Source organism: Haliotis asinina, chromosome 5 (assembly GCF_037392515.1).
Source record: "Haliotis asinina isolate JCU_RB_2024 chromosome 5, JCU_Hal_asi_v2, whole genome shotgun sequence".
Taxonomy (NCBI): domain Eukaryota; kingdom Metazoa; phylum Mollusca; class Gastropoda; order Lepetellida; family Haliotidae; genus Haliotis; species Haliotis asinina.
The window spans coordinates 43,799,089-43,826,101 of record NC_090284.1 but is presented as its reverse complement, the minus strand read 5'-3'; the positions used below and the strand labels follow the sequence as shown (position 1 = coordinate 43,826,101).

At 38.7% G+C, this 27,013-nt stretch overlaps 3 protein-coding genes and 2 non-coding genes across 6 annotated transcripts in view; 3 read left to right on the top strand and 2 right to left on the bottom strand.

Annotated features, from left to right (window-relative positions):
- Window positions 1-5,304: 5,304 nt before the first annotated feature.
- Window positions 5,305-8,273, bottom strand: LOC137283872 (uncharacterized). Its single transcript, XM_067815549.1, has 5 exons — window positions 8,142-8,273; window positions 6,567-6,626; window positions 5,809-5,865; window positions 5,605-5,664; window positions 5,305-5,379 (listed from the first exon to the last, which is right to left on the bottom strand). Exons 1-5 carry the CDS (start codon window positions 8,271-8,273, stop codon window positions 5,305-5,307), a joined length of 384 nt encoding a protein of 127 aa, XP_067671650.1.
- A 4,497-nt stretch (window positions 8,274-12,770) lies between these two features.
- LOC137284555 (large ribosomal subunit protein eL18-like) lies at window positions 12,771-19,964 on the top strand. Its single transcript, XM_067816401.1, has 7 exons — window positions 12,771-12,821; window positions 12,951-13,037; window positions 13,555-13,662; window positions 16,656-16,754; window positions 18,698-18,821; window positions 19,418-19,487; window positions 19,847-19,964. Exons 1-7 carry the CDS (start codon window positions 12,819-12,821, stop codon window positions 19,920-19,922), a joined length of 567 nt encoding a protein of 188 aa, XP_067672502.1. The 5' UTR covers window positions 12,771-12,818; the 3' UTR covers window positions 19,923-19,964.
- LOC137285356 (small nucleolar RNA SNORD2) lies at window positions 16,838-16,901 on the top strand. The gene has a single exon (XR_010956970.1). It is a non-coding gene; the product is annotated as a small nucleolar RNA SNORD2 (small nucleolar RNA).
- Window positions 18,904-18,969, top strand: LOC137285357 (small nucleolar RNA SNORD2). The gene has a single exon (XR_010956971.1). It is a non-coding gene; the product is annotated as a small nucleolar RNA SNORD2 (small nucleolar RNA).
- A 1,384-nt stretch (window positions 19,965-21,348) lies between the features above and the next one.
- Window positions 21,349-27,013, bottom strand: part of LOC137284553 (caskin-2-like) — a 220,385-nt gene continuing 214,720 nt past the window's right edge. For both annotated transcript variants that reach the window (XM_067816399.1, XM_067816400.1), the window contains 2 exons: window positions 26,716-26,860; window positions 21,349-25,745 (listed from right to left, as the gene is read on the bottom strand). In XM_067816399.1, coding sequence (XP_067672500.1) covers window positions 25,634-25,745; window positions 26,716-26,860 — 257 coding nt within the window. In that variant the 3' untranslated portion in view covers window positions 21,349-25,633. The remainder of the gene's footprint in view (window positions 25,746-26,715; window positions 26,861-27,013) is intronic.

Below are 27,013 nucleotides of genomic sequence, written 5' to 3'. Positions count from 1 at the left end.
CTTGTGTTTTAAGGATGTCATTATGTTATGGTTGTGGTCATTTTAATATAAGTTATAAAATGCAAATAAAAAAAATATATATAGATAAAAGAAAACAGTTCATAAAAAGGTTTTAGGTGGTAGTATTTTTTTAGATTATTCAGTTTATTTGTGGTAAAAGAGTTCATAAAGTATCTTGATGGCACAGGTAGCATTTCATGAGAAATGCTTTTATTCTGAGATTTCTTATATAAGTCAAGGATGTCAGACAAGGCTCATAGTTCAAGGGGTTGTGTCATGTCAGGTCATGTCAGGTCATGACACTAGCAATTGTTTATCATGTGAGCTCGTATGCTGATTTATGATTGGTTGATTGGCAAACAGTGGGTTCCACATGTTGCACCTGAGCAATTAACCTTCACTTCACATTGGGATACAGAGATAGACAGACTGTAGCGATTGCCATGTGGTTGGGGAGGACGGCGCCATGTGCTCGATAGGCTGTATACCATATATATGGCAATAAATAGTTGAAACTTGAAACTATCAGTATCCAACTGGATCCACTAGAATAAACAACTGAACCCCAGACAGCGCCTTATTCGTCATTCGCTCCGGCGGAAAAAAGCTATTATATGTAAATAATCGAGTCTGGACAACACAGTCCAATGATCAGGGAGCATGGATCTGCACAGTTAGGACCACCCGATCCCTTTGGTCGCCTCTTACGACAAGCATGGGTGCTGAAGGCCATTTCTAACCCTACCTTCACGGGTAAAGAATGAAACCGTCTATTTAGAGTCGGAGAATTCATCAATGATACTGTGATAAGGGTCTTCCGTGTTTCCTGTTCTGATGTGTCCGAGAATATCCTAAAAGTGTGTTTGCTTTGATGCTGTTTGTAGCACCAAGCTATGTCACGTTTGCCTGTAAATAGTAGGATCTGGATCAAACCAGGAATTGATAGTATGAGCCAGATAGATACGCCTCCTTGATGTACGACGACACACGATCAAACAGCCATTCAGTCTGACGATCCCACCCATTACGTCTCATCTTGCGGTCAGCATCCTTTGGGCCGTGACAAATCATCCGTGAACATCCGGGTAAGATCTTCTAAAAATGTCCAAAGTATGTTAGCTGCCATTTTGATTTGTTACAAGACTTTGAAATCCTAAACGTTGGTTTGGACATAAAAACATTTTCTATGGCAACCCTAAATGAAACTAGTTTTAATAATAATAATGGGTACTTGTGTTGTGCTGTATCCATCCACAAGGTGCATGCTCAAAACGCATAAAACCAGAGAAAAAGACAGTGGCATCAATGTTCTGGATATTCTGCAGTTTTTCCAGCGGATGTGTACTGATTCTAATCAGTAAACTGTTGCTATAGTCAAGTCTAGAATGAACAAGGATTTTCATGTCTTTCAGCGTTTTTAGCGGTACCCCGTGTTATGAGATAGGGTACTGCTACAACGGAGATGGTAGTTGCAGTTCCAGGGTAATTGAACATGTCACCAAGGTTTCCTACATGGTCAACAAAAGGGATTGAAGCATTTCCAACTTCAACGGGGGTAATAGAAATGTCAGGCTAATTATGTTTGGTGCCTATTAACAATACCTCTCTTCTCTCGCCATTTAGCTTCAACATATTTGATGACGTCCAGGAATTGACATCAGTTGAGCAATCAGTAGTACGCTGTAGAGCCTCTTGAATATTATCAGGTTTAAAGCTGTCGATCAGTTGACTACCACCAGCATATGATTGATGGTCCATTTTATTATTTTTTTCACTATACCCCAACTAGTTATATAAAGCACAGACAACAGAGAACCCAGCACAGATCCCTGAGGTACTCCACACGAAAGTAAGAAACATTTAGACTCTTCTTGATTGATGACGACTGTTTGTGGTCTATTACTCAGGTATGACGCAATCCAGGAAGGAATTTATCAACGTACCAGTGCTACCTTTCATTCCTAATATTAATGCTTATAGTAATCAGATTTGGCTTTCCTTGTGTCATAATTGAGTTCATGTCTTTTTCGCCGAGAAAGTTGTTGATGTACCTGAAGTTTTGATTAACGCCACTGACGTTCCGCCACGCTGCACTGCACTCTCGCTTTTCCTGGAGGTCTTGTTCTTTGTACCAGAAAGAATCTGTTCTCTTCCGGACTAATTTGAACTGGAGCATGTTCATCAAAAAGGCTCGTAAGGGTTGCCTTATACATATCAGTCAGCACGTTCTGATCATCTGACGTTTCAGTCAGCAATAGCGAATTAGGAGTATCCTTCCGGAAGTCCTATTTGACAATGCCTAATATTTCGACATTTGATTTGCAAATGCAGGTTTATGTTTGGGTTTGCTCATATTCCATGTCATTCTCACAAAACTGTGATCTGACATCTGTTTATCTATCACCTGGACATCAGAAACCAAAGGCATGTTATCAGAAGTAACAACCCAATCCAGTCTACAGCCAGACTTGTGGGATTGAACAAGATTGTCCATTTTCAACAATTCCACCGTTTCCATACAATGCTGGTTTTCAAAATGAACATTGAAGATACCCAAACATATTGAGTTGGATTTGGTATTTGATTCCAGTTTTCCAAATTCCTTTGAAACATCAGCTCCGATTAGTTTGTTCTTTCTAGAATAGGGTGGTCTGTGTAGGCACATTGCTTGAACTAACGCACAGTCATTTAATGGATTTAAATCCATCTGATTTTTCCGAATATTGAACTTGAAGAGAATCCCAATGGATGACTGCCAATCTTTGGAGCTATGTCTTTTTAGATGTATGAACAGGTAATTAACTGGATTTCAATTTTTTGCCAGATGTGTCAGATATGATCATGAGCTACCAATAATCATTGTTTGGGCGGTCTCAATTCCCCACGGTGGAGGCTTTTGTCAGAGCGAACAGCATCAGCATACGACTTCTTGTGATCGTGGAGTGTAAACTTGCTTTGGGACCCCACTTTCTTTTGAACGCAAGGCTCATTACTTGGCCTATTCTGCACCAGGGTCAATTGTACAGTCAGTCTCACCGATGAAGGGCGATCTGTTGAGGCCAGGCAGGTCGATGGCAGCATCGGTCAAGATGCTTGAGGGCACTCACCAGAATCACTGACATACTAATTTTAGGAATATTTCCTTCATGGCTCTTCAGTTGTCCTTGGCAGTCAGATCATTCATTGGTCAAATTAGAAATCTCGAGTATAAGACTTTTCATAACCTTTTCCTATAGTGCTGTCTCCATATCACTATTTATGGTCTCAGGAGTAGACTTGACAGGCGCAGTTTGACTGAAGGTCGAATAGTCCTCTTATTTGGTACTCTGAGCACATAAGGCAATATAGAGTTACCCTCTAATGCATATATTTCAAATGGAGATAGCTCTTCACACTTGCATTGCACCCATTGCTTTCCTCTACTGCATATCAAAGCTCGGTACTTACATTGCCGATTGCAGTGGCAACACTTCTCATCTTCTTTCATGCCCACTTTCATGTTTTGAACAATTTCATTCATATTATCAATGAAAGTGAGAAGCTTATCAAGGAGCGATTTCAAAATGGGCAGATCCGAAATGACATGAGTCGTGATTTGAGGACGTTTACAAATGCTTTACTCCTTACGCCCATAAATTCATTGTACTTAATAAGCGTTTCCGGTATCTGCCTCTGTTCATTGTTTATTACATGTATTGTTTCCATGTAATTGTCGAGAGAGGGTTTTAATAAGTTGAATAACTTGTGCCCAGTCCCTTTCAATTCTCAGTGACAGTAAGAACTTGTCTTCAGTAACCAGCGCTTGTTGTAGGAGGCGACTAACGGATTCGGGTGGTCAGGCTCGCTGACTTGGTTGAAACACGTCATTGTATCTCTTGCGCAGATCGATGCTCATGCTGTTGATCACTGGATTGTCTGGTCCAGATCCGATTGTTATAGCTGGAATAGTGTTGCTTGCTAAGCGGTAATTGCTCGACCCAAGCACAAACTCACTTCTGTCTTAAGGTAGCTATTGTTCCTAGCTTTATAAGTAATTGTTCGTGTTTTGAGTTATGATTTTGATCTACCTCTGACTCTAAATATGACAGTAGAATGTAAAACAACAGGCTTGAATCCTGCCTCCCATAAGAAACATCCACAGTGTAAAATATTTATTGAAAGACAACAGTACAGAAATCAACAAATGTATATTAGTAATAACAGTGTGTAACAATAATACTGTTTTAGAAACTGGACTTTTTAAGAGTATTAAAGGTAGAACTGTTCTTTTTGATATATGAAGCACATACATATTTAAAGATTGTTTGAAGTTTTGTTTTTTTAAATATCAATACATTAATCAATGACTGTTGAGCAATGGTAAACACGGTTTTCAACAGTAATATTTTTAGATAATATGTACAATATGTTTTCGAAGCTGCGTATATACTTTTTACACTAAGATTTCTAGTATAAACACTGAGGTAAATCTGCATTAAAATGTACCAAAATACAATTACATGTTATGCAAGTAGCGTTCATGGAAAGGTATAAACAAATATATATCTATAAATGTATAGTAATAAGGTGTAACAATAGTAAATGTAGATACACAAAATGAAATTTGGTCAAAATGCATGTGTAAAGACCATTTGGGGTTTTTAATTTACACCATTGGTTATGTAATAGAACCGTTTTACTCGACGGCAAGTGCATCTAGTGCTATAGCTACAAATAAACAGTTCATACGAAATCTATGTATAGAATTAAGCCGTGTCTATATCGGGTATACTCAATTACAATGATTATTTATATAAAAGTATACGGGATTGACAACGTACAATGATACAGCAAAATATCTCTTTTTAATTAATATGATTAATTCCTTCTGCCGAATTTTCAGCTGTACGAGATCACTCATTATCCAAAGGCAGTCAGACACGCCCCTCCTTCATAGATATCTCTTCCTTTCATACCAACGCTGTTACACACTCCCAGTCATAGTTTCTCCCCTCTTGTTACACAGAGTTATCCAAACACTCTTTGCTTCCCCGTCCCAACCATCCTCGTCCGGACTTAATCTACGCTTTCTGTGTGAACATAATCCACCAACTATCATCTCTGACATCCGTTGACAACATGCACTCTACCCAAAGGCATGGCCAGACGCTAGAATTACCATAAACACCCACACAATTCCTGTCACTCGTGGGAAATCAGTTACACACGAAGATCATCTCTCGGACCTAGACGCCAGTCCATGTACCTAGGATCTGCGGCAAGGTCCATCTCTGCTGATCCTATCATGAGTTATGAAGGTGAGCTTCAGTGCCTGTTCTTCAGGATGTGGTTTAGACTCATGGTACCAACAGTACCGGTCACGTTCCTCCAGCTTGGAGGCTGAAGTGAAGAAACGATATCTGGTGAGTAATTCAACATGTCTACAAGTCCACTATAGTATAGTAGCGGTGTATTGTATTAGTCTAGTGGTGTATTGTAATAACAACCTTGAGATAAAAGCATGTCAAGTAAAGTGAAGAGGTCATATGTCAACACAACAATTCAGTTGGTAGAGTGTCTTTAAGCTGATTTGTTGAAGCCAGAAACATCCCAATACATTCCTACCTTGGCAAAGATGCTAAACTGTGCAGGTCCTGGAGCAGGAAGAGTGTCCATGTCATTGTCCTGAAGTAAACAAACAAGTAAACATTGTTATACGATCCATATGGCTCCGGTGGAATGTTTTTTCAGTGATGATATAAGTTTTCATGTTCATACTGTCAGATTACGTAACTGTAAAATTAACTATGAAAACAATATGTTGCCCACCGAGAATACACTGAACTGACTGTGTCCTGTGGCGGGCTGTGTGTCCATTGCGTCTTCCTGAAGTTAGAATCCATGTATGATATCTTATAATATTACAAGGGACAGATGTAACGTACCTTACGTACTTAATAACTGTATGCATGTAACACGTACATTCTTGAGCAACCTTTGTGCTACAATAAGACCTATCTTCAACAATAAGAGAGATATGCTTTTTTGAAGTACCCGTCCTCCAAAAGGGGCCATTAGTATAGATGGTACGTTGTAACTTTGGGCTTGAAAACGATGTAAGAATCTACATGGAAATGTCGCTCTATGCAATAAACAAGAATCTGTTAACCATAAAGTCATAACAAAATTATCCAAAGGCACCTTTACACCAGACTGCACTACACTACATTGGAGGAACACTTTACGTATACCGGTGCCATTGTTATAGCTACTTCCGGTTGTTGTACATAAGAGACTATCCGCAATCCTAACACTAACACTAAACCTGCTAACCCTAACCTTAAGCTTCCTTCCGATCATGCGTGCGCAGAAAATACGTTTTGTGGTACCGGTAAAAGTAAATCTATCCCACTAGACCTCACTAGTTTAGTTAAGAAATTTTCAAGAGCTTCGGGAACAAAACGGAACCCGTTTCTACTGGGAGGACGATATTGATTTGCAACTCCCAAATGTGATTAAAATTAAATCTTGCTCTAAGTAATATGGAACTAAACTGGGCATGGTCACAGATAACTTGTATATCTTACCCCGAAGATGCTGGGCTGACCCAGTCCTGGAGCTGGCAGCGTATCCATTGCATCAAACATCTGTTATGAAAAAGACACACACACATCCGATGGACAAGCGAGAACACATAAGACATATTTTAATTGCATGTGTTTGTTTCGTTACTGACTTATAGTTTGGTTCATAATTATTGAGAATTTTTTCTTCTTACTTTGAGCTATCCTAACACCTCAACTGATTCACTGATACTTAAAACTAAGTAATGGTATAAGGGAGGTAACTCATCTTGGCCTACTGAGTATAGTACAATTAGAGTTACCTCCCCTGAATTTGTAGCAGACGTCATTTTCTTCAGCACTGTCAACAATGTCTGCTGAAGATAAAAGAAGGTTGATTGTTGAGTTGTGTAATCAAGGAATTGATGATGTAAATACATTGGCCGAGAGAACAGGAACTCTTCTTTCAACTGTGTATAGGATTAGGAAGAATTTTGAAGAGGGAAAGGATTTTGGGCACCAGAAAGGAGCAGGGAGACCCAGAAAATTGGACTTCTCAGATCGCGTCCGGCTGGGAATTTTAGCGTCTAAAAAGCAAAGGGCAAGCATCTCCAACATCAGGTATGAAATGATAGAAAGGGGATCAACAGTTGTATCAAAATCTACAGTTAGAAGAAATTTGATTGATATTGGATGGGAGAAAAAGACTGGAATTCCTTCTCCTCTCATGAAACAAGAACATAAAGACAGGCGTGTTGAGTGGTGTTTGGCACATGAAAACTTTGACTGTGAAAATGTGATTTTTACTGATGAAAGCTCAATGTGGGTATATCCCAATAATGTGAAAATATGGACAAAGTCTGCGTCAGCACCGTTGTATCGATGACCTAAATACAGCCCAAAGTTTCATGTATGGGGAGGGATATCCTTATTAGGAACGACCCCGCTGTGTGTGTTTGAGGGAAATCTGACAAGTCAACGCTACACTAACATATTAGATAATTTTCTCCTTCCAAGTGCACATGTGTTTTATGGAAATGACTGGATTTTGCAGCAAGATAATGATCCTAAACACACCGCAAAACATGCCAAGCAGTGGTTTCAGGAGAAAAATGTGACTGCATTACCATTTCCTGCATATAGTCCTGACTTAAATCCCATTGAGAACATTTGGGGGATGATGAAGGAATGTGTGAATCAAAAGGGGTTGACAAAAATTGAAGACATTAAGAGAGAAGTGGTCCGATACTGGGACAGCATAACTCACGAGACACTAACCTCTCTGATAGGAAGTATGCCTACCCGTCTTAGACTGTGCCGTGAAGCTCAAGGAGACTTGATAAAATATTAAATTGTTACCTACACAACATGAAAAGGTCAGTTCACTTTCACAATACATTCAATTTTATCTGATTTGTTCTCGTTTAATAATATGAAATGCTTTAGCTATTCTCAATAATTTTTAACCATACTGTAATATTAAATTAATGTCGACACATATAATCTCTGTACTTTTCCTTAAGAGTGTGTTTCCTTTCATGTTTCATGTGTTCAATCTTCTGACGTTTGTAAAGAACTTCAGGCATACAAAACAGTTACCTTTTTGGCTGCATGTCCGGCGATGGTAGATGGGAGTTTCCGTATCCCACTGCCTGATGTCGACAGGTAGGCGACAAGACCAAGTTTAAGACCTGCCAACGACGTAAAGGAAATTCGTAAACGACATACCATAACGAAACTGTAAATAATAAAGCGCAACATTGTCGTGATAGCTTATGACAAACGTTTCCACAGAAATGCATGATTCCAGGGCCAGGTAGATCCATCCCAGTATGATCGCATCACCTTGCAGACGCTGAAGGTTTGGCTTCGACCCCATACATGTGATGAATTTATGCTGTGAAGATGATTTCTGGTGCCGTATTATTGCTGGAATATTGCTAAAATCTGACGTTAAGCCTAACTTACTCACCTCACTAAGAGCCGTTAAGGCATCCTAATATAGCGAAAATACCAGAAAATATTTCCTGAAAAACTTTCTCACATCTCACATATATAGCAGACATAATAATAATTTAGAAGACAGACTTGTACAAGTTTCAAATGTATATACTCATCTGACATGATTCAGATTGGTAACTACGGACAAACAAGGAATAAATCACTTCAGAAAACTTGATAGGTGCGTACCATGTTGTGTGAGATGAAACGTAAACGTATCTATAACGAGTGTGAGGCAATATCATACAAAAACCACACTAAACATTTTCTTACTGATGATAACTGAATTTAAGTTTCAAATTACCATTTACCTGACATAATCTAGTATTTAGAAGACTTTCACAAGTACGTGCGATGTGCAAGATGAAATATCGGCAGCAAAAGCAGAGAAGATGTTCTTTGCGCGAGCTCATTCAGCGAACGTCGATGACGAGTGAGGGAATCACCATAGTGACGTTGTCTATTCAAAGGGACGCTACTCTGCGAAGTTACGACGCGCGATTATTCAAACCCGTAACAAGGTCCCGGTGGGTTGTAAACTGTTTTTAAGTGTATCTTTGCTTGATGTAATTCAACTAATTGAATCTCATTTTTTGCATGTGATATTTGAGCATAAACACATTTAAAACCACCCAATGAGACTACAATAATATTATTACCATTGATAAGTCATTTTACTTAAACACATCAAATAGTTCATTTGGAGTCTGTATGGAATAAATGTCTATTAAATAGGTATAAACAATACAATACATGGAAATTGATATTAATATACTTCTGATCAAATTTAAGAAATAATCTGAAATATTTGCGTGAAAATGTGTTTTGAGACAGTAGGATGAAATTTTATTTCTGTTGACAAGAGAACAGGACATCGTGTGACGCGGAGCTCGTGCTTCCCATGATCCATACTCAGATATACTTTCTAGCATTACCACAGTGGTCTGTGGATAGCTGCGTCAAGACCAGACAATCCAGTGACAACGTAAGTGAGATACGCTGACTTTTAGCCGTGTCAGACGACAAGCGTTTGTTGTTGAACACAAACATTCTAACCCGGATGTTCAAAAGTCGAGCCTATGCTCTATGTGTATTGGCCAGATCAACACATCGTTTCGACACACAAATGTACTGTATTCCCCGAATAAACCTTCATCGGACCCTCTCAATTGATGATATACATCGTTAAAGGCTGACTGGACTCTGTAGCAGGTTCAGCGGAAGCGGAAAGTGCATCATTTTCTGGGCGATTTTACAGATTTTACGTCACTTCAGTATGAAAATACTGTTCAGGGTGAGCTTCCAGCATTTTTTTTGTGTTTGTTTATTGTCGCATTCAGCGGTATTACAGTTATATGGCCGTCATCCGTAAATATTCAAGTCAAGTGCTCAACATAGAGCCTGACCATGCTATGCTCCCGTTAATCGCCTCTTAGGATAGGCATTGGTTACTGAAGACCAACTCTAATTTGGATCCTCACGGGGTTTATGAATCATTAAGGAGTGAAGGTCTGCATGTATGAATCTTTGAGTAAGCTAAGGGGTGTAGGACAGAGACATATGTATACAAGCTCAAATATTGTCAACTTCAGTGCACATCGCTCAGTAAGTGCTATGGTAACTGTTAAAGGTCACGTGCAACAAAAAAATCAAACATAGTTAGAACACAGTTTTCACTTATTCGTGATATATAAAATACATTGCTGATTAAGAAGAAAACCAAATAAAAAATTTATAAGCGTATAATCGCAAATCCAAAGTGCAATGTTTTGTACTTGGGTTTACCTCCCACGAAACGCAGCAACCGCGAGACCGAACCCAGCCAGAGCCGGTGATTGTGCACTGAAGTGTAACGACGCTTTTTCATTACGCTTAGTTTGTTTTGGGGTTACAAACCCGATAGGTGTTAATAGCATGTGGTCAATGATTGAAATTGTGCATTTCATAATGTCATTAGCAGACAGACAGGCAGACATATAAAGTGTCAATAAACCAGACATTGAGTTTTCTCTGTCACAGAGTCTGTTTATCACAATCGACATGGTTTTTTTTTTTTTTTTTATGTGACGAGTAGATTATTTACTTGTTTGTGTTTTGTGTGCACAACCAAGATTAGACAATTGCTCACGACCTCATAATTCGGGCAGAACCTATTCACTGCGCATGTGTTATGAGCGGAGCGCAGCGCACCTGTTGAAACCACTTTCCCCCCAGCGCTGGTGGAAAATTAGTGAATCGTTTGAACTCCGATTCCATCACGTTTTTATAACTTTATAGGTTGAATTGGCATTTTGATGATTTGTTTCGGTAAGTGCATTTGTTTCGGAGTCTGCAAAGCTGTGTTTTACATTGCATGTGACCTTTAAGGGAGACTTCAGAATCACAGAGACAGATGGTTGACCACGTGACGTGACTGATAAATACAGTAACTTTTATTAACTGTATGATGAATTATATCTTTTTCTAACAAACATAACCCCTGTTTGTAAGATATGTCTTGAACGATGTCATCAACGTTATCATTTTCACCGGTATTCCTGTTTAATACTACCAGGAGCTTGGCCACGCCGCTATGGCTGTGGAATCACTTCTGTTGTATTGTGAGTGATATGACGTCGTATTGTCATCGTTCTTCGGGTTGATTTCAGGCATGACTATATAATATATATTCAGAAACTAAGCGCTAAACTCTTTCCAAGATCGAAATGTGCGATTTTTAAAATAAATAATTTGAATCAATATCAGAACCAGAAATAACATTGCTAGTTTATATTTAGTCCTAGGCCAAATGCTCGAAAAGTCCCTATCTTTTAGGATCCCTCGGTAGCAGTAAACGTGTTATCCCATCCTCAAAAATTCTTGCTGATGTGGAACTAGCTACAGGAGGTATCAGGTTACTAAACACTAACTGGGTTCAGTCTACTTTTGAAACATTGTCCACATGTTCATGGACAAACTGCTTGAGAATTGATCACATTGTCTAATGGGTGGTGACAGGCACTGGTGTTTAGCAAGGTCCAGACATACACTATGGGTGATAAGGCTGGGTGTATCATATTACCTGATTTTGATGCTACCTCTACATCTGGTCTAGGAGTATATTGTAAAGATGAGGGGTATTTTGTGTTTGAGACATAGTATAGTTTTCTGTCACGACTTCAAGTCATATTTCCTCTGCATGGAAGAAGTCAGATGATCGTTGAAACTACAACACATTTGGTTTTTATCGGCATTACAAAGGACAATTTTATTACGCATTCATGTGTTTTAACTTGAGGCGAATTTATTTCCCTTCCCTTTTCTGGATTATAAAATGCACTAAAAATAACCATGAACTACAACCCTACAGGGATGAAACACATAAAATAGAATCTCACGACTTACAGTAAAAGTTCTGTCTATATGAGTGGGTGAATACTGTGTGCGCCGTTTTCACAATAATCCAGTAATGCGCGGATCGATTTTCGACATGTCGGTTGAAATCAGTGTGCGAAATTGTTTCCAAATTTGCTGGCCAGTCGGACTAGCTTTACCTGAAAGTTACTAGCCCACAAAATGATTCACTTACAAAGAATTAGAATGTAGAAACTGTGCAAAAGATTTAAATATAGATGAGAATAAGATATTGACACGGATATCATCATTACGTTCCTAATACAATAAACATTTTTATTAGGCCATTATCTTGCATGATTTAAAGTGTTTTATAAGTTATCGGAAGAGTGATATATTTCCAAAATGGCCCCAAGAAAAGTTACTAGCCAGCGGCGCCACTGACAGTGGAGATTTATTGACCCGAATGGATTTTTACTTCCCTCTGACTAACGGGTCAGTGACAATTTCGCACACTGGTTCCAATCTTCTGTCCTCCCAGGTATCCGTGCTCGTATGGCTTTCCTCACACATGTAATGCAAAACGCATCTTACAAGCACAGTTGATTTGTTGGATATCTACGTTGAAAATCTTCACAGAAGTCATAACGTCGAAAACATTTATGTCCATTTACTGGAGATTTTTATTACGATAACTTGAAAGAACAAAGTCGACAATAAGCTTTATGTTTCACTAAATATGCAGTCTAGATCAACACAACCTTTTTGTGTACAAAATAACCTGAAAATATCAACAAAAGTTCATTGATTTGTATTTTCACAAATCGGTTTACTGAGTATCTACAAACCATGGTAAAACCGCGTCTCAAAACAATTCGAGAGTAGCTTCCCTTGATTATTTCCCAAAATCCTTTGCAACTTCCTTTCAACAAGACCCCAAAGATGGTGAGCATGTACACATCAATACATGTCTACTCATCGCTCTTATATCGTGACAATCAGACGGCGCATTATCAATTAATAAATATTTTTTGAAAGTACAATGATTAAACTACTGTTTTCTTTCCTTTTTAGGGTATAGACATTACACATAAGTATGACCGAAAGGTCAGAAGAACCCAGCCCAGGAGTCAGGATATCTATCTCAGGCTCTTGGTGAAAGTAAGTTTCGTGTCACTTTTGCTCTCGCATAATGTAGCTTTGAACGTCAATCATACTATAAATGTAGCGGTATAACTCGCCCATGGCTCTGCACGACCGAAACACGTGAGCCACTCTTAAGTTCGATCAGTTTCATGATCATCGCCATGCAAGGCCATGTTGTAGTTGTCAGTGCATGGAAGGTTTACACACACTACTCTGCGTATACACGTGTTTTATGTATATTCAGGTGTACGTGGATGCTTCAATTACTAGCTAACTAGCAATGCTTTCTTTAGTTCCATGACAAATAGATATTACTATTCATGTATATATTCATGGTTACTGGGTATGCAGGGCAGTTTGTGTTCCGTGTTTTCCTGTCTGTCCTATGTGAAATTTAATTTCTTTATCATAAGAGAAACATCATTATGCTTATCATCGTTTGTATACCATGAACAACAAATATCTGTTTGCATTTTGACAAGTTAACTGTTCATTTTTTCCTGTATAGTACGTTACTTGTGCCTGTTTTCAGCTGTACCGCTTCTTGGCAAGGAGAACCAATGCCAAGTTTAACAAGGTGATCCTCAGGAGGCTGTTCATGAGCAACACCAACAAACCTCCCATCTCACTGGCTAAAATAGTAAGTAGTACCTTTAGACAAAGACGGCAATAATTGTAACTGGGAGTGTGACATCCCATGGATGACATCCCTCTTCAGACATAGTTAACCTCTTGAGTCATGTGGACAAGGCATGTAACTTTGAATCCTAATCTGTGGTTCCAATCCCAGCAAAGGACTGTGATGTTTCATATTTTGGGACTGTCTCTGACAAAGTCAGAATTTTGCTAAACACCACATAGCCGTTATGCTGAGGAATAAGCAAAGTCTGTGTTGAAACTTGTATGTAGGGTTGATACTAATGAATGATTAATATCCACTGATGTAAAAAACAATTCAGTGTACATAACTGAAAAATAATTTGAAATATTTTCTTGTTTAAAGTGAACAAAGGCGGAGCACATAATACGCACAAAGAGTTTGAAGATATTTCTGATGCCATTACTTTGCACAGATCATATCACCAAATCCATACACAAATGCTTAAATTCCTGTTACCAGATTGTTTGATAATGGAAAGTTGTTCTCCAATATGTGGACTGATATGTCATTCAGTATTTTGCTCAAAATAGTGTACATAAAATTAGCAAATTCGTGTAATCTGTCAGGTCATGCACATTGTCTCCATCCTAGGTCATATTACTGTTATTAGTGCTTTAGATGCCTTGCAACAAACTTAAGTCGTGCAAGCCTGAGGCGAGTGAACATTTAGTCTGCTGAATAGAAAAAAAATTGCACTTTTTTTTCAGTGATTATTCACCAGATACTGCAATTAACATCATTCATTTTCAACTTTCACCACCAGGCTAGTGGAGCTAACATTTCAGAACTCACAAGATACCATCTACATAGTGTCACTATACTCAAACATTTTAAATTTAGTGCTCCCTTGCTATAACACTTGTATTAGGTTGGAAAGGGCATGCAGAACAATTTTGGTTATCTATTTTCACACGATCCGTGACGGTCCCAGATTAGAATAGGTCTTCAGCAACCCATAATTGCCATATAAAGCGACTGTGCTTGTCGTAAGAGGCGACTAACAGGATCGGGTGGTCAGGCTTGCTGACTTGATTGACACATGTCATTGGTTCCCAATTGCGCAGATCGATGCTGATGTTGTTGATCACTAGATTGTCTGGTCCAGACTCTATTAATTATAGACTGCCGCCATATAGCTGGAATATTGCTGAGTGCGACGTAAAACTAAACTCGCTCATTTTCACACTTTCTATTATTACTACTGGCCTTGATAGACCACATGTTCAGTTATTTACTACAGACCGTAATAGGGTATATTTAAGTATTCAGGTATCTGATAAAAATGTCTATCATAACATGCTTTGGCGACAGATCCACACAGTTGTCAAAGAGCAATCTAAAATCCATTGCTGTAATACGATTGGCAGCCTTAGGTCACACGAATGATTTTCACCAGTCACGATCCTTATAGATTTCCAATAAGCGTCATTAGAAACAAATCTTTATCCAATAAAATTGGTTCTTACCACCATGAAGATACTGTCGGCAAGGGTTCAATGATGTTATTGATGATCAGATATTTCGAAACAAATTTCATGTTATTCATACATGAGGAGGAGGGGGAATTTCCTTCTGTTGTTGTCATGTAGAAAGAAGCTGATATTAAGAAAAAGATGACCTTAAATATTTCAGAAATCTTTTAGAAATTTCTCAATAAATTACTGATTGCGTTAAAATGAAAAAAAAATATCAAGGGGATATTATGACATGTTACAAACAGAAAAAAATCGCAGCATTGTTCGCTTTGCTCTTGAGTTTTGTGGACATAATAATGAGTAAGCTTGCATTTTTCGATTAAAATTTAACTATTAACTTGTAGTTTTATTATTTGAAAAATATGATAAGAAGTGGGTAGCCTAGTGGTTAAAGTATTCACACCAAAGGCCAGGGTTTGATTCCTCCCGTGGGCACTGTGTATGAAGTCGTTTCTGGTGTACCTCAAAATAATGTTGCTGGAATGTTGCTAAGAGTGGAGTGACACCCAACTCACTCACTTTTGCCCTGGGGGAACTAAATGATATTCTCCCATTGGCCAGGCTAAGTGTTTTCGTGAATAAGATAGGCATACCACTTGACACCCCTGTTTTTTAATCATGGAGCCATTCTGGCACTAAAATACTGTGGTAATGTTGCAAGGAATCTATTTGTAATCAGATCTTGATTTTATTCTTGAAAAGGTTTGTCTTTGTCAGAAATGAGTACACATGGTTAAAGCTACCCTTTAATCAACGCAGGGGCCCCAGAAATTAGCAGGTGATGTAGCCATGATTGGGTGGTCAGACTCACTGACTTCGTTGACATATGCCATTGTATCCTAATTGGATTGATACTAGCGCAGTTGATCACTGCAGTTGTCTGTTCCAAACTCAGTTATTTACAGACCACCACCCTATAGCTGGAATATTGCTGACTTTGATGTTAAACAAGAAGCCATCCCATGTTGGTAGTCTAATGTTTAGTCTTTGAACATGTATTATTTTGATAGTTACAAATAAAACCATTTAAATTGAAAATGAACCACAGTGGAATGAAAGATAGAGAACCTGGGGAATTCTCCTCTTAAATCATTAAGGGTTTTAGCATTGCAGGAAGGGCTAGCCTGTAGAGAAAATATGGTTCAGGGACTGTGACAGACTGCCTTGTTGGCAAGCAGACCTGAGCAGAAAGAGTGACAAGCAAATAAAGCTACTGTATCCCTGCCTTAGAGGTCCTACAACATGTGAAATACGCATCTGGACCCCTATTTCTCAAATCGATCATAGCACTGAGATGATCTGAACTCAAATTATTTATTGTTGACTTATAGTGCTATGATCGCTTTGTAGAACGACTAGTTTGTTAATTTAAAATTGTGTGGTCCATGTATAACCATGTATGCCTCCTTCGAAAGCTTTTAACGGTTTCTATTGAAAATATTTTTGACTGATTTGTCATCAGATAAGTTTTCATAATGGTGGTGTTTATTTGTCCAGGTTCGTCTGATGAAGAAGCCTGGTCGTGAAGCGAAGGTTGCTGTTATTGTTGGAACAGTCACAGATGACATCCGTCTTCTCAAGGTGCCCAAACTGAAGGTAATGATCAGCCTAGTCCTTGATGGTGACATGTCAGTTGTAGAAGTGGTATGGGAACATGGTGGAGGATCTTCATCAGCATCTGGTGTAATGATGGTTCATCTTTCGGGACTGATTCTAATGAAGTCAGATCTTTGCTGAACACCATGCTCTTTGAAATATAAAAAATATGACTGGATGGAAATAGTATAAGACTTGAAATTTATAATTGGGTTCTTTTAGACCCCTTGAAGGGAAGGCTAGTGATAAAGGTGTTTGTGCGCCATGTTGAAGACCAGGGTTCGATTCCCCATAAGGGTAAAGTATGTTGAGTCCATTTCTGGTGTTAACTGTCATGATTTTGCTGGAATATTGCTACTGGTGACGTAAAACCTAACTCACTGAATTAAATTCTTAGTTTTGTGGATACAGACTTTCTACTCGAAGCATTGCATTCTCAAGTGTGGCAAATTTGCAAATTGTTGGAGAACCAGCTGTCCTGCTTTTATCACGTTACAATTGGGATTATCTTGATGCACTGAAGTAAAAATGATAGACAATTTAATAAAAAAAAATGGTTCTTACACAATCAATAAATCACTAATTCATGCTGCATTAAAGAAAATACAAAAAACTCAGGGACCTAGCTGAGCAGATGTATTATGTGCACTATTTATTTCACATTGACAAATTGAAAACTAGCGTTAAATAACCAATTTGGCAGCAATTTTGTTTGTACAATTTGCAAGCAACCTGTTATTTCAGAGTCCCTTGTAGTCCCAAACCTTACTCCCATTATACAGGAATGAGAATTTTCTATGATTCCACGGAATTCTGTGTATTTGATGACACTGGTGTCATTCATGTTATATGCTCTATTGTTTCAATTAACTTGACTCCAAGGATGCCCATCCCAATTTTCCTCAGTTTTCACTCATACCCATTCTCATCCCTGCATTACACGGTCCTGGGCGTACAATAGGCCTTCATCAACCCATGCTTGCCATAAAAGGCAACTGTGCTTGTCGTAAGAGGCGACTAACGGGATCGGGTGGTCAGGCTCGATTATTTACAGACCATCGCCATATAGCTGGAATATAACTGAGTGTGGTGTAAAACTAAATTCACATTATCTGTCACAAAGTGTGTGTTTTTGGGGGGAGGGATGGGTAGGGTCTGTGTATTTGCTTGAGCGCCATCCATGGCCCTTGTCATGCGTTTCTTGACAGTGCACAGTATCCCCAATGGGTCAGATTTTCTCAAACGTTGCAGGTGAAGGAAACTGAGTTTGTTGTGTTTTTTTCAGGATTCAAATGCTTTGATGGGATTCGGAAACAGAAACCTTGTTCTGATTGTTTACAAAGTTGTGGCCCTTTTCATGCATTTCTTGACTTAGTACAGTGGAAACAGTTGGGGAAACCAAATATTAGTTTGAAGAAAAACCAGGAACCAAATAGGAACAACACTGATGGGGGTAGGGTGGGGAGGGAGATGTTGATGACCATGTCTTCTTGTATTTGAATGTGTTGTCATTGGAAGTGAGTTAGTTTTTTTGTTTGTTTGTTTGTTTAAATAAACTAGCCTTATGTTAGAAAGTATTTAGAACCCCATCTAGTTTTGGGGAAAAGGTACAAGGATTGATATATGAAATCTTGGGGGCAGTGTAGGAGCCCTGTGGTTTCAGCATTTGCTTGTCATGGTTCGAGTACATAATTATGTCATTGCGTCCCAGTTACATAGATCAATGCTTATGTTATGGATCACTGAGTTGTCTGGTCTAGACTCAGTTATTTACAGACAGCTGCCATATAACTTTAAAGTGCAGAGTTTGGCGTTTAACTTTAAACAAATTACCAGTCATTTGTTAATGCAACATGTGAATACATGGCTGGGGTGAAGTTGGTTTGGCGAGTTTTTCATGGCATGTTGAATTGATAGTCTGATGCAAACACCTTTCTTTGTAGGTATGCGCCTTGCGTGTCACTGAGCGGGCACGTGGCCGAATCCTCAGCAATGGTGGCGAGATCATCACTTTTGACCAACTGGCACTGAGATCTCCTAAGGGACAGAACACTGTGCTTGTGCAAGGTTAGAAAAACTTAACCAAGAAAAACTGAGCTTAGAAAAAACTGAACAAATTGCATTTGCAGATTGTATAAAGCTGGGGTGGCAATGTAATGATGTTTTCATCTTTCGGGACTGATCCTGTTGAGGACAAAACCTTAACTGAACATTGCCCTCAGACTCAAAATGAATATTTCCTTGCATGCATTTGAGAGTTCCAGGCAGTGTAGGCCCCAGTTCTTGTCTTTGGAGCTTCTGAACTCTGTTGGTTTGCCGAGTAAGAGTTTGAACTTCAATGTCCCACCATCAGGGGTCGGTTGCATCAAGAAGTTATCTTGAATTCCCAGAACAATAATAGCTTCACAAGCATCATCAACATTTCCTTTGCTATATGAAAGTTCTTTCTGAAATACCAATTCAGTTATTCATCATCTTGGGATTGTTGTTTGTTATCATTTCTGTAGATGTCACATTATATAAAAATTATATGGTAAGGGATTGGCATTGCACTTTCTGTTGTTAAATAGTATGTTTAGTACATTCCTCGCAGGTCATGTGAATTAAAAAGTTTACCAGCATGGATATTTTCGAATGTTTAAAATGAATGTGTATTCTTGTAGGTCGCAGAAAGGCTCGTGAAGCATACAGACACTTCGGCGCCGCCCCTGGTGTGCCACACAGTAATACTGCGTACGTACAGCATATTATTAGCTACTTGACAATTTGCCTGTTTGAATCTACTTCCTGAGGCCAAAAGTAAAATTCATGTACGGTTTTATGCACAGTTGCTCATAACCTTTTCTGATTTCTCTAAAGGTGTTCAGTTTTTGTATTCCTTGAATTTGGCCAACATCATAAATGAATTTTATCAAATGCAATTCTGGAGGAAGATATCAATTTAACATTTTGAGGTAATGAGTGAGTGAGATATCTCTCTTGTGACCCTATGAGTTATATCACCTTTTACAGCTCTAGTTGCACAGATTATTTGTTATCTAAAGAGTTTCAGGCTTGTACTTCATGCTCTTACGTTCGGTATTTCCTTTCAGTCCATATGTACGCTCCAGAGGAAGAAAATTCGAGCGGGCTCGTGGTCGCAGAGCCAGCAGAGGCTACAAGAACTAGATCAGTGTACAAACTTCACCCAAATAAAAGCTGTCTGGGAAATGTTTTTCTTTTCTCATTGATTAGTGTTGTAAGGACCACAATCTTGTCAACACCTAACAAACATTTGTGTATTTGTTATCTTGTATCAGGAAATGATATATAGGGGGTAATGTAAGTATTAGATTGACTTGTAAATAAGTTGCTTTTGTGTCTCAGGCACATTTTCTCCATTTAATGACAGAACACGTTTGAATGTATTTGTGCATTGTTTCCGATTCCCAGGTTTGACAAAATATCAGTATGGGCCTTCTCCCTTTTTATCCCCCCCGGCATGTAATGTGGGGGGATATAGTCGACGCTTTGTCCGTCTGTCTGTCCGTAATTATTGTGTTTCTAGAGCATAACTCAGAAACCGTGCAATATTTTTAGACCAAACTTGATAGATATAGTAATCTGAGCCCATGGTTGTGCCTTTTGCTGTTTACAGATTTTTGGCATTTATATTTTTTTTGTTTTTTCAGTGAACATTTTGGTGGGGTGGGCTTCATTTCTGGAGCAGAACTCAAAAACCGTTCTATATTTTTCTGCAAAACTTGGTAGATATATCAATCATAACCTATAGTGGTGCCTTTTGATATGTACAGGATCTTGTGATTTATTTTCTCGGTTTCCATGGAAACGTTTTGGACCTAGTCTGGAAGGTGAGAGGTGTGTTTCACTTCCAGAGCAGAACTCTAAAACTTCTTAATATCTGTTTGTAAAATTTGGTAGATATGTGTGGCAGACCCCAAAGTGGTGCCTTTTGGTTTTCGTGACGTATTATTTTCTTGGTTTCCATGGAAACGTTTTGGACTTAGTCTCAAAATGGAGGGGTGGGCTTCGTTCCCGGAGCACAACTCGAAAACCATTTCATCTCTTTCAACTGATCTTGGCAGATATATGAGACAGATGTTGAAATTGTGACTTTGCTGGTTACAGGTATAAGGCATGCAACAATTCAAACTTAGTCGGAAAAAAAAAACATTGAGTAACTCTCAGATTATTTGTCCTTTCAAACATGGGGGCTGGTGGGGATATGTTATCTTCTGATGACTCTTGTGTTTGAATCTTAAATGCCCTGAAGATGGTGTTTTGTAATGTTGATGTTGCTAGAGTTGGGTAATTGGACTGACTTTTGGCATGTTCTCTGTGGGGGACTGTCAGTTCCCTAGTATATTGTCTGTATAATAGTCACAGCCAGATGGTTTTGGAGGTGCAACAGCTATGATACAGATAGAGGTTACCGATATCTTAGATGCTTCAGGGGTGGTCAGATCCCTGGATTTGATCATGCTGGATCTGGCATGGGACACCTCTGGCTCCAGGGAATTTTTTCTTTATTTTTCAAGCCCATTCTCATCCCTGTTCCTTTCATCATGAGCCAGCTCACAACAAAACGCTGAACTGCCACTGTCAACTGTTTATTCTGACCAATATATTACAAGTTTGAAGTGATACATCTACATGCACACCTTGTAGGGTTTAAATACCTCCTTTTATTAAATAACTGGTACTCAATGACAACAACAATGCATTGTAATAACATGCATATGATACGTAACAATGTGATGTGCTTATCTAGAGGGACTCGACTGGCAGGCAGAGATTAACATGGAAACTTCTAACTGCTTTGAAATTAATTTTTCAGTTCAATTACTCTGAATTGGGACAAGAAAACACATTATCTTACAAAACATTCCAAACTTTACTGTCACACGTCTCTAGATCTGTCCTTTAGCAGCTTCGGTAACTAGTCTCATAAAATGTCAGTTGGTTTAAAACGGCAGACAAATCTGTCCAGTAGGCACTTGTAACTTTAAAATCTGAAAGCATGAACTGATCCTAAATAGTTCCAACAATAACAACTGAACGTTAAAGCACTGCACATAACTTGAGGTAAGATTTAGGGATAATATTACATAAAAAGCATAATTATCTGTACATACTGTATAGCCACTATGTGGTCTAACAGACTTGCCTGTATGACTGACTGAACATTTGTATGAAACCTTGCATATAGTCCACAATAGTTCATTGAATAAGGAATGAATATGCACTGTTTTGAATTGTTTCTGTACTAATTAAAATAAACAATATCATATATGCATAAATAGTAAAACTACTTAATAAATATGTCACAGCTGGGAAGCCTCATAAGCAGCATTATCATTTGTGCAATTTGCTATGCTAGAGTGTGTACACATTCTGAGATTTTTGTCCTCGAGAATACACCCCACCTTAACTTCTCTGTACAACAGCACTATCTGTACAAATGTACCAGTGTCCACACCAGTAGCAAACACTTCGCAAGCCAATGCAACTACGATAATGATTAACACAAACCTTCCTATACCTGACAGCATTTAAAATGTCAAATTCTAATAAGGTCCGTGGACAAGATCTTGGAAAAACCCAGACTGCACATAATGGATTGATTACAAACAGTGTATGACTTCACCACTAATGCAGTAAACATTATCCATCTCTTACACCTATATAGTATTATATTCTTTGACAATCCTCCCTTTGTCTTTGAACAATTGTCCTTGTCATGACCCCCTATCCCCAAAAGGCAGCTTGCCCCAATGTTTAGTTAAATATGCAATGTCCACGTATTCATGAACCTCCCCTGAATATGTCTCTTCTAAAGACGAAAATTAATAACAGCTATCCTGTCACTATTTCTGACTCCCTGACAGATTCTTCATATTTAAGTTAATTATTTTTAAGTTCATTATAATCTCATTCACCAGGGAATAAACAGGACACGGAGTAGGTGTGTGGTGCTTCATGCTGCTACTGATATGGACATGGTAATATTCTGTATATACAATTTCACTCCTGCTAATGTTGTTAACAGCAGCTATTGCATACTACCCGAGAGATCAACGGTGTATTTCTCAGTGCAATGGGGTCAAGAGACATGTGGCTGACAGGTGCTTGCCATACATAGCGAAATGGACAACAGATCAGGCTTGTCAATAGAATAGTCAAGACATGGAAAGAAAGATCTGGTAGAAAGAACTGTCATTTTGTATAGAAACTGAAACAAAAAGAAGCAGTCTTCTGTTTTGTATTTAAAAATGTTCAATTAATTAAATATCCCACTAAAAACATGTTCAATTTACACAGGTGAACATGACAGCATAGGTGAATCAACATTGATTTCAACAATTACACATTTGACTTTAGCATAATAACACAGATGAGCGACAGGTTAGTTTTTTAACAAGCAAATTGTGAGGGAGAATACATTTGTAGAATCATGTACAATATAAAAAGTATTTCACAAATATTCAACAGTTTCATACAATCAGGGTACCTGATATTTCAAATGAGCCATTTTAAGAACGGACACAACCAGTGATGTAAAGATTTTTATCAAATAATAACACCATAACATTGGTTTGTACTTATTCACAATACTAATCAGAAGGAAACAGTCCCCCTTGGCCATTTTAATCCCGTGTATGAAGTCAACTTGGGTAAAAATTACGAAACATTCGAAAAATAATCTGACCATGAGAAACCCTGAAGGGCACTTACTGATCTGTCTGTTGAGAAACATCCATATTTAGATTTAACATATGGAAATTGCTCTTCTCCCTCAACAAGTCTAAAATTGAAAAAAAAAAATTCTATAACCTTAAGGTGAGTGAGATAGTCTGGTTTAATGCTTCTGGTGTTTTTTTCTGTAGGTCTGCATGAAGTGAAGGAAAGCCACAAGTCTTAAATAGTTACCACGTTGGTTACCCACAATTATGTGTCGTGTCTTATGCTGTCTGAGTTTAGTTTTATGGTGTTTTAGCAATATTCCAGCAGCATCATGGCTGGGGACACTAGAAATTGGCTCTTGTGCTGACAAACATTATAACATCAGTTTCTGCGCTGCAGTTGTGCTTTAGAAGACTGGCCCCACTTCGATTATGAAGTATGTGAGATGTACTGCCTAAGAAACTATATCATGACCAAGCCAAGGTTTCTCATTACAGATTCAGCTACCATTATACCAAGTGACTCCTCACAGAGTCAGGGTGTCCAACCCTGCAGAGGAGCAGCATAAAGATGGGCAAAGTAGGTAAGGGCTTTACAGCTGACAGTGAAAACATTTCGCACAGATGGAAGCCAAGTCTTGATACTACATTCTGAGCATGACTTTACAAATGATCAGCTACTACTCACTAAATTCAAAGATCAATGCTTGTCCGATGACATTTACTGTAAGAATGTACATTAAACAAAACACATCAATTTGAGTAATCACAGAGACAGTGTTTGAAAATAACAGAGGTCCAAGGGTGAGAAGTTTGGTGCTTTTTGTATCCAGGGAACCCATTAACTGACATGTGCCAGATGATCATGCTAAACACTTCAAAGGGAGTTTGTTAAGATTGCTGCTCCAAGACTTGCCTTACTGTCTGCTTGAGTGACAACAAAACGAGAGGAGAGTCTTCTCACTACTGATCCAGGCTAAACAATGGCGGAGCAAGTTCTCAGACCCCAACATGGAGTTGTCCCGTGTCCACATCCATGATCTCTGAATCTCGGTCAACTGGCAAAGGGGGAAGTCCTCATGATTCCAAAGTACGCTGGACACATAGACTCTGTTGTACCTTGACTTGAGAAAGACACATATAGAAACTGTCAGAGAAATACAGTCTAGACTAAAGAATTCTGTTTGACAACATCCTGCCCTGACGTCACAAGTAGTTAAACATCACAAACTGCTGACATTGTTAAGTTATTGCTGTTCACTCAGTGTGCTGTTTCTGTTGATATTCTTCATGCACCTGAAATCATACACTGATATAAGTTAAGTTTCCTTGACTACATTGAACGAGACTAACTCCTGCAATATCTAGTGTCTTGGATACAAAGGACTCTCATCGCAGTACAAAGCACGTGCATAGACAACATTGGGTTAATGCAGGATTCAACCCAGGTCATTCATGATGCTACAGTTAAAAAAGCAACGACAGCACACAGACATGGTGTCTCCAATCAATCAGCAGTTTAGCACATTTAATACATTCGTAACACACCACAGGCTCTGTTAAACGTAAACAAATCAAGTCACGGTTTGATGGCGATTGGATTCATCTGGATCAGAAGTTCCTCGTTGATTTTAGATTTCGTTTCCTACAACTAAGCAACACTGACTGCTAAAATCCATCAGAATTACTTGACTGGAAGCTGCTCACTTGGGTTATCCCTGATGCATAATCATGAGGAAGAAATGTGCCACAGTCCGGCAAGCAAATCTGAATCCAAAAGCATTCTCCATAGTACTCGAAGTGGAAGGAGAGTTATCTCCCTTAGACTATGTACACAGCACTCCAGTTGTTTAACTGTCAAACTTTTGGCACAAGGCAAGTTGAAATATCAATCTTTTCACAGGCCCAAATCCAACAGAAAAAGTTCACAACACTGCTATAAACATCACCAAAGGCCTTAATTCACTCCAAATATGTCCATTTCAGTTTCTGGCATGTCTGTCCTCACTGAAAGACTTGCATATGTCAAAGTCAAATTCAGGTGAAATAGATTGCTAAGCCGTAGCAATTTGCACCAAGTATCCATCCAGCCTTTTGGTCCAGGCTGTATTACCATCACCACAAGGTTCCAAGCATTGAGCGATGTCTATGTACATGAAAGTGGCGTGCGATGTATGAGACCATCGCCATGGTAACTTATGTGGTAACCTCCTCCTCCAGCATGGCATCAAGCTCCTCTGTCAGTCCTTGCAACATATTGTCTATGTCGAACAGTACATCGCCTGTGTCGCCGCCAGGCTTCGTCGAACTGCAACATATAGATGTAACATGAATCTCTCAATTATTTTGACATTTCAAAATTAAGTAAGTCTCATAGTGTTGAATTTCCGTGATAACACCAACTTGTACATGAAAAGTTTTAAGATACAACATTCAAAAGTAATAATTGGTGTTGTCTGTCATGAACTTTCACCTATTGACAAATGCTAGATAAATTAATTAGAACTGACCAACGAAATACAGTCCACTGACTGATTGTTTCTATTAACACATACAATAGAAGGTGTCTGTGAAGAAGCTTACAATCTGTTCATATCTTATGCATACTTCTGGATACATTAAAAACTCAAAATGAAGACAAAGAATTTTTAACAGGAATACATTTTGGCCTCACATTGTGTATTGGTGGACCCTCGGCCATGTAGTATTCTCTGATGGGTTCTGGGATTCTGTTACGAACAATTAGTTGTTCCAGATAATACAATACCATGTACACCATTAAGTACCATTACAAAAACAGATTAATTGTTGGACATGATTGATGCTCAAAAAGAAAATACTAGTAAACCTTACTGTATCAGGGATTTACCTTGAGACCTGTTTTTGAGAGTCCCTGAGACTCATACACTGAATTTTCAGGGGTCTTTGACTACAAAATGGGGGTCCCAGACACTTAATTTTAATTATTAATACTGTGTTATAATATTGTTGCAATTCAGTTACTGTTATTGTAATGTGTTTCATGGTCATCACAGTAATTGAACTGCAAATGATATCATAGTCAGGCTCGTAGCAAATTCCATGGTAACTTACTGTTACTTGATCAACATTAAAAAAAACAACACTTTTTCTGCGTCCCTGTGGACGTGCAAGAATTTGCATCCTGAAAATCCCTGAGTATGTTTTGAAGCAGAGCATCCACCATATTATTTCAGTTGGTCCCTCAGCGCAAATGACCAAGATGATCAGAGGGCAGTTAGTATGTCTGACAGACTTACACTGGAGCTTTGTCATGGTTGCCTACATGCTGTTGTTGCTGTTGTTTTTGATGTTGCTGTTGCTGTTTTTGATGTTGTTGCTGCTGCTGATGCAGTTGTGCTGCTGGTCTCGGTTTCTGGGCAGGTACGGGTGGACGCACAATTCCTGTAAGACAAAGGCTTCACATATACACAAGAACAGCACACTAGAATTTGCCATGTCAAAGAATGTGATGCAATAATTGTTTTCATGAGTGGGTGAGTTTACTTTTACACAACTTTTAGCAATATTCCAGCAATAACATGGCTCGGTACACCA

Bases quoted from the DNA above. Each gene is read 5' to 3' on its own strand.
- LOC137283872 (XM_067815549.1), bottom strand. From the start codon at position 8,273: ATGGTATGTCGTTTACGAATTTCCTTTACGTCGTTGGCAGGTCTTAAA. The intron at 6,627-8,141 runs GTAACTGTTTTG...TTTTCATAACAG, and splicing joins CCGGACATGCAGCCAAAAAG to ATGTTTGATGCAATGGATAC. The intron at 5,866-6,566 runs GTAAGATATACA...TTCTAACTTCAG, and splicing joins GTCAGCCCAGCATCTTCGGG to GAAGACGCAATGGACACACA.
- LOC137284555 (XM_067816401.1), top strand. The intron at 18,822-19,417 runs GTTAGAAAAACT...GTATTCTTGTAG, and splicing joins GAACACTGTGCTTGTGCAAG to GTCGCAGAAAGGCTCGTGAA. The intron at 19,488-19,846 runs GTACGTACAGCA...ATTTCCTTTCAG, and splicing joins GTGCCACACAGTAATACTGC to TCCATATGTACGCTCCAGAG.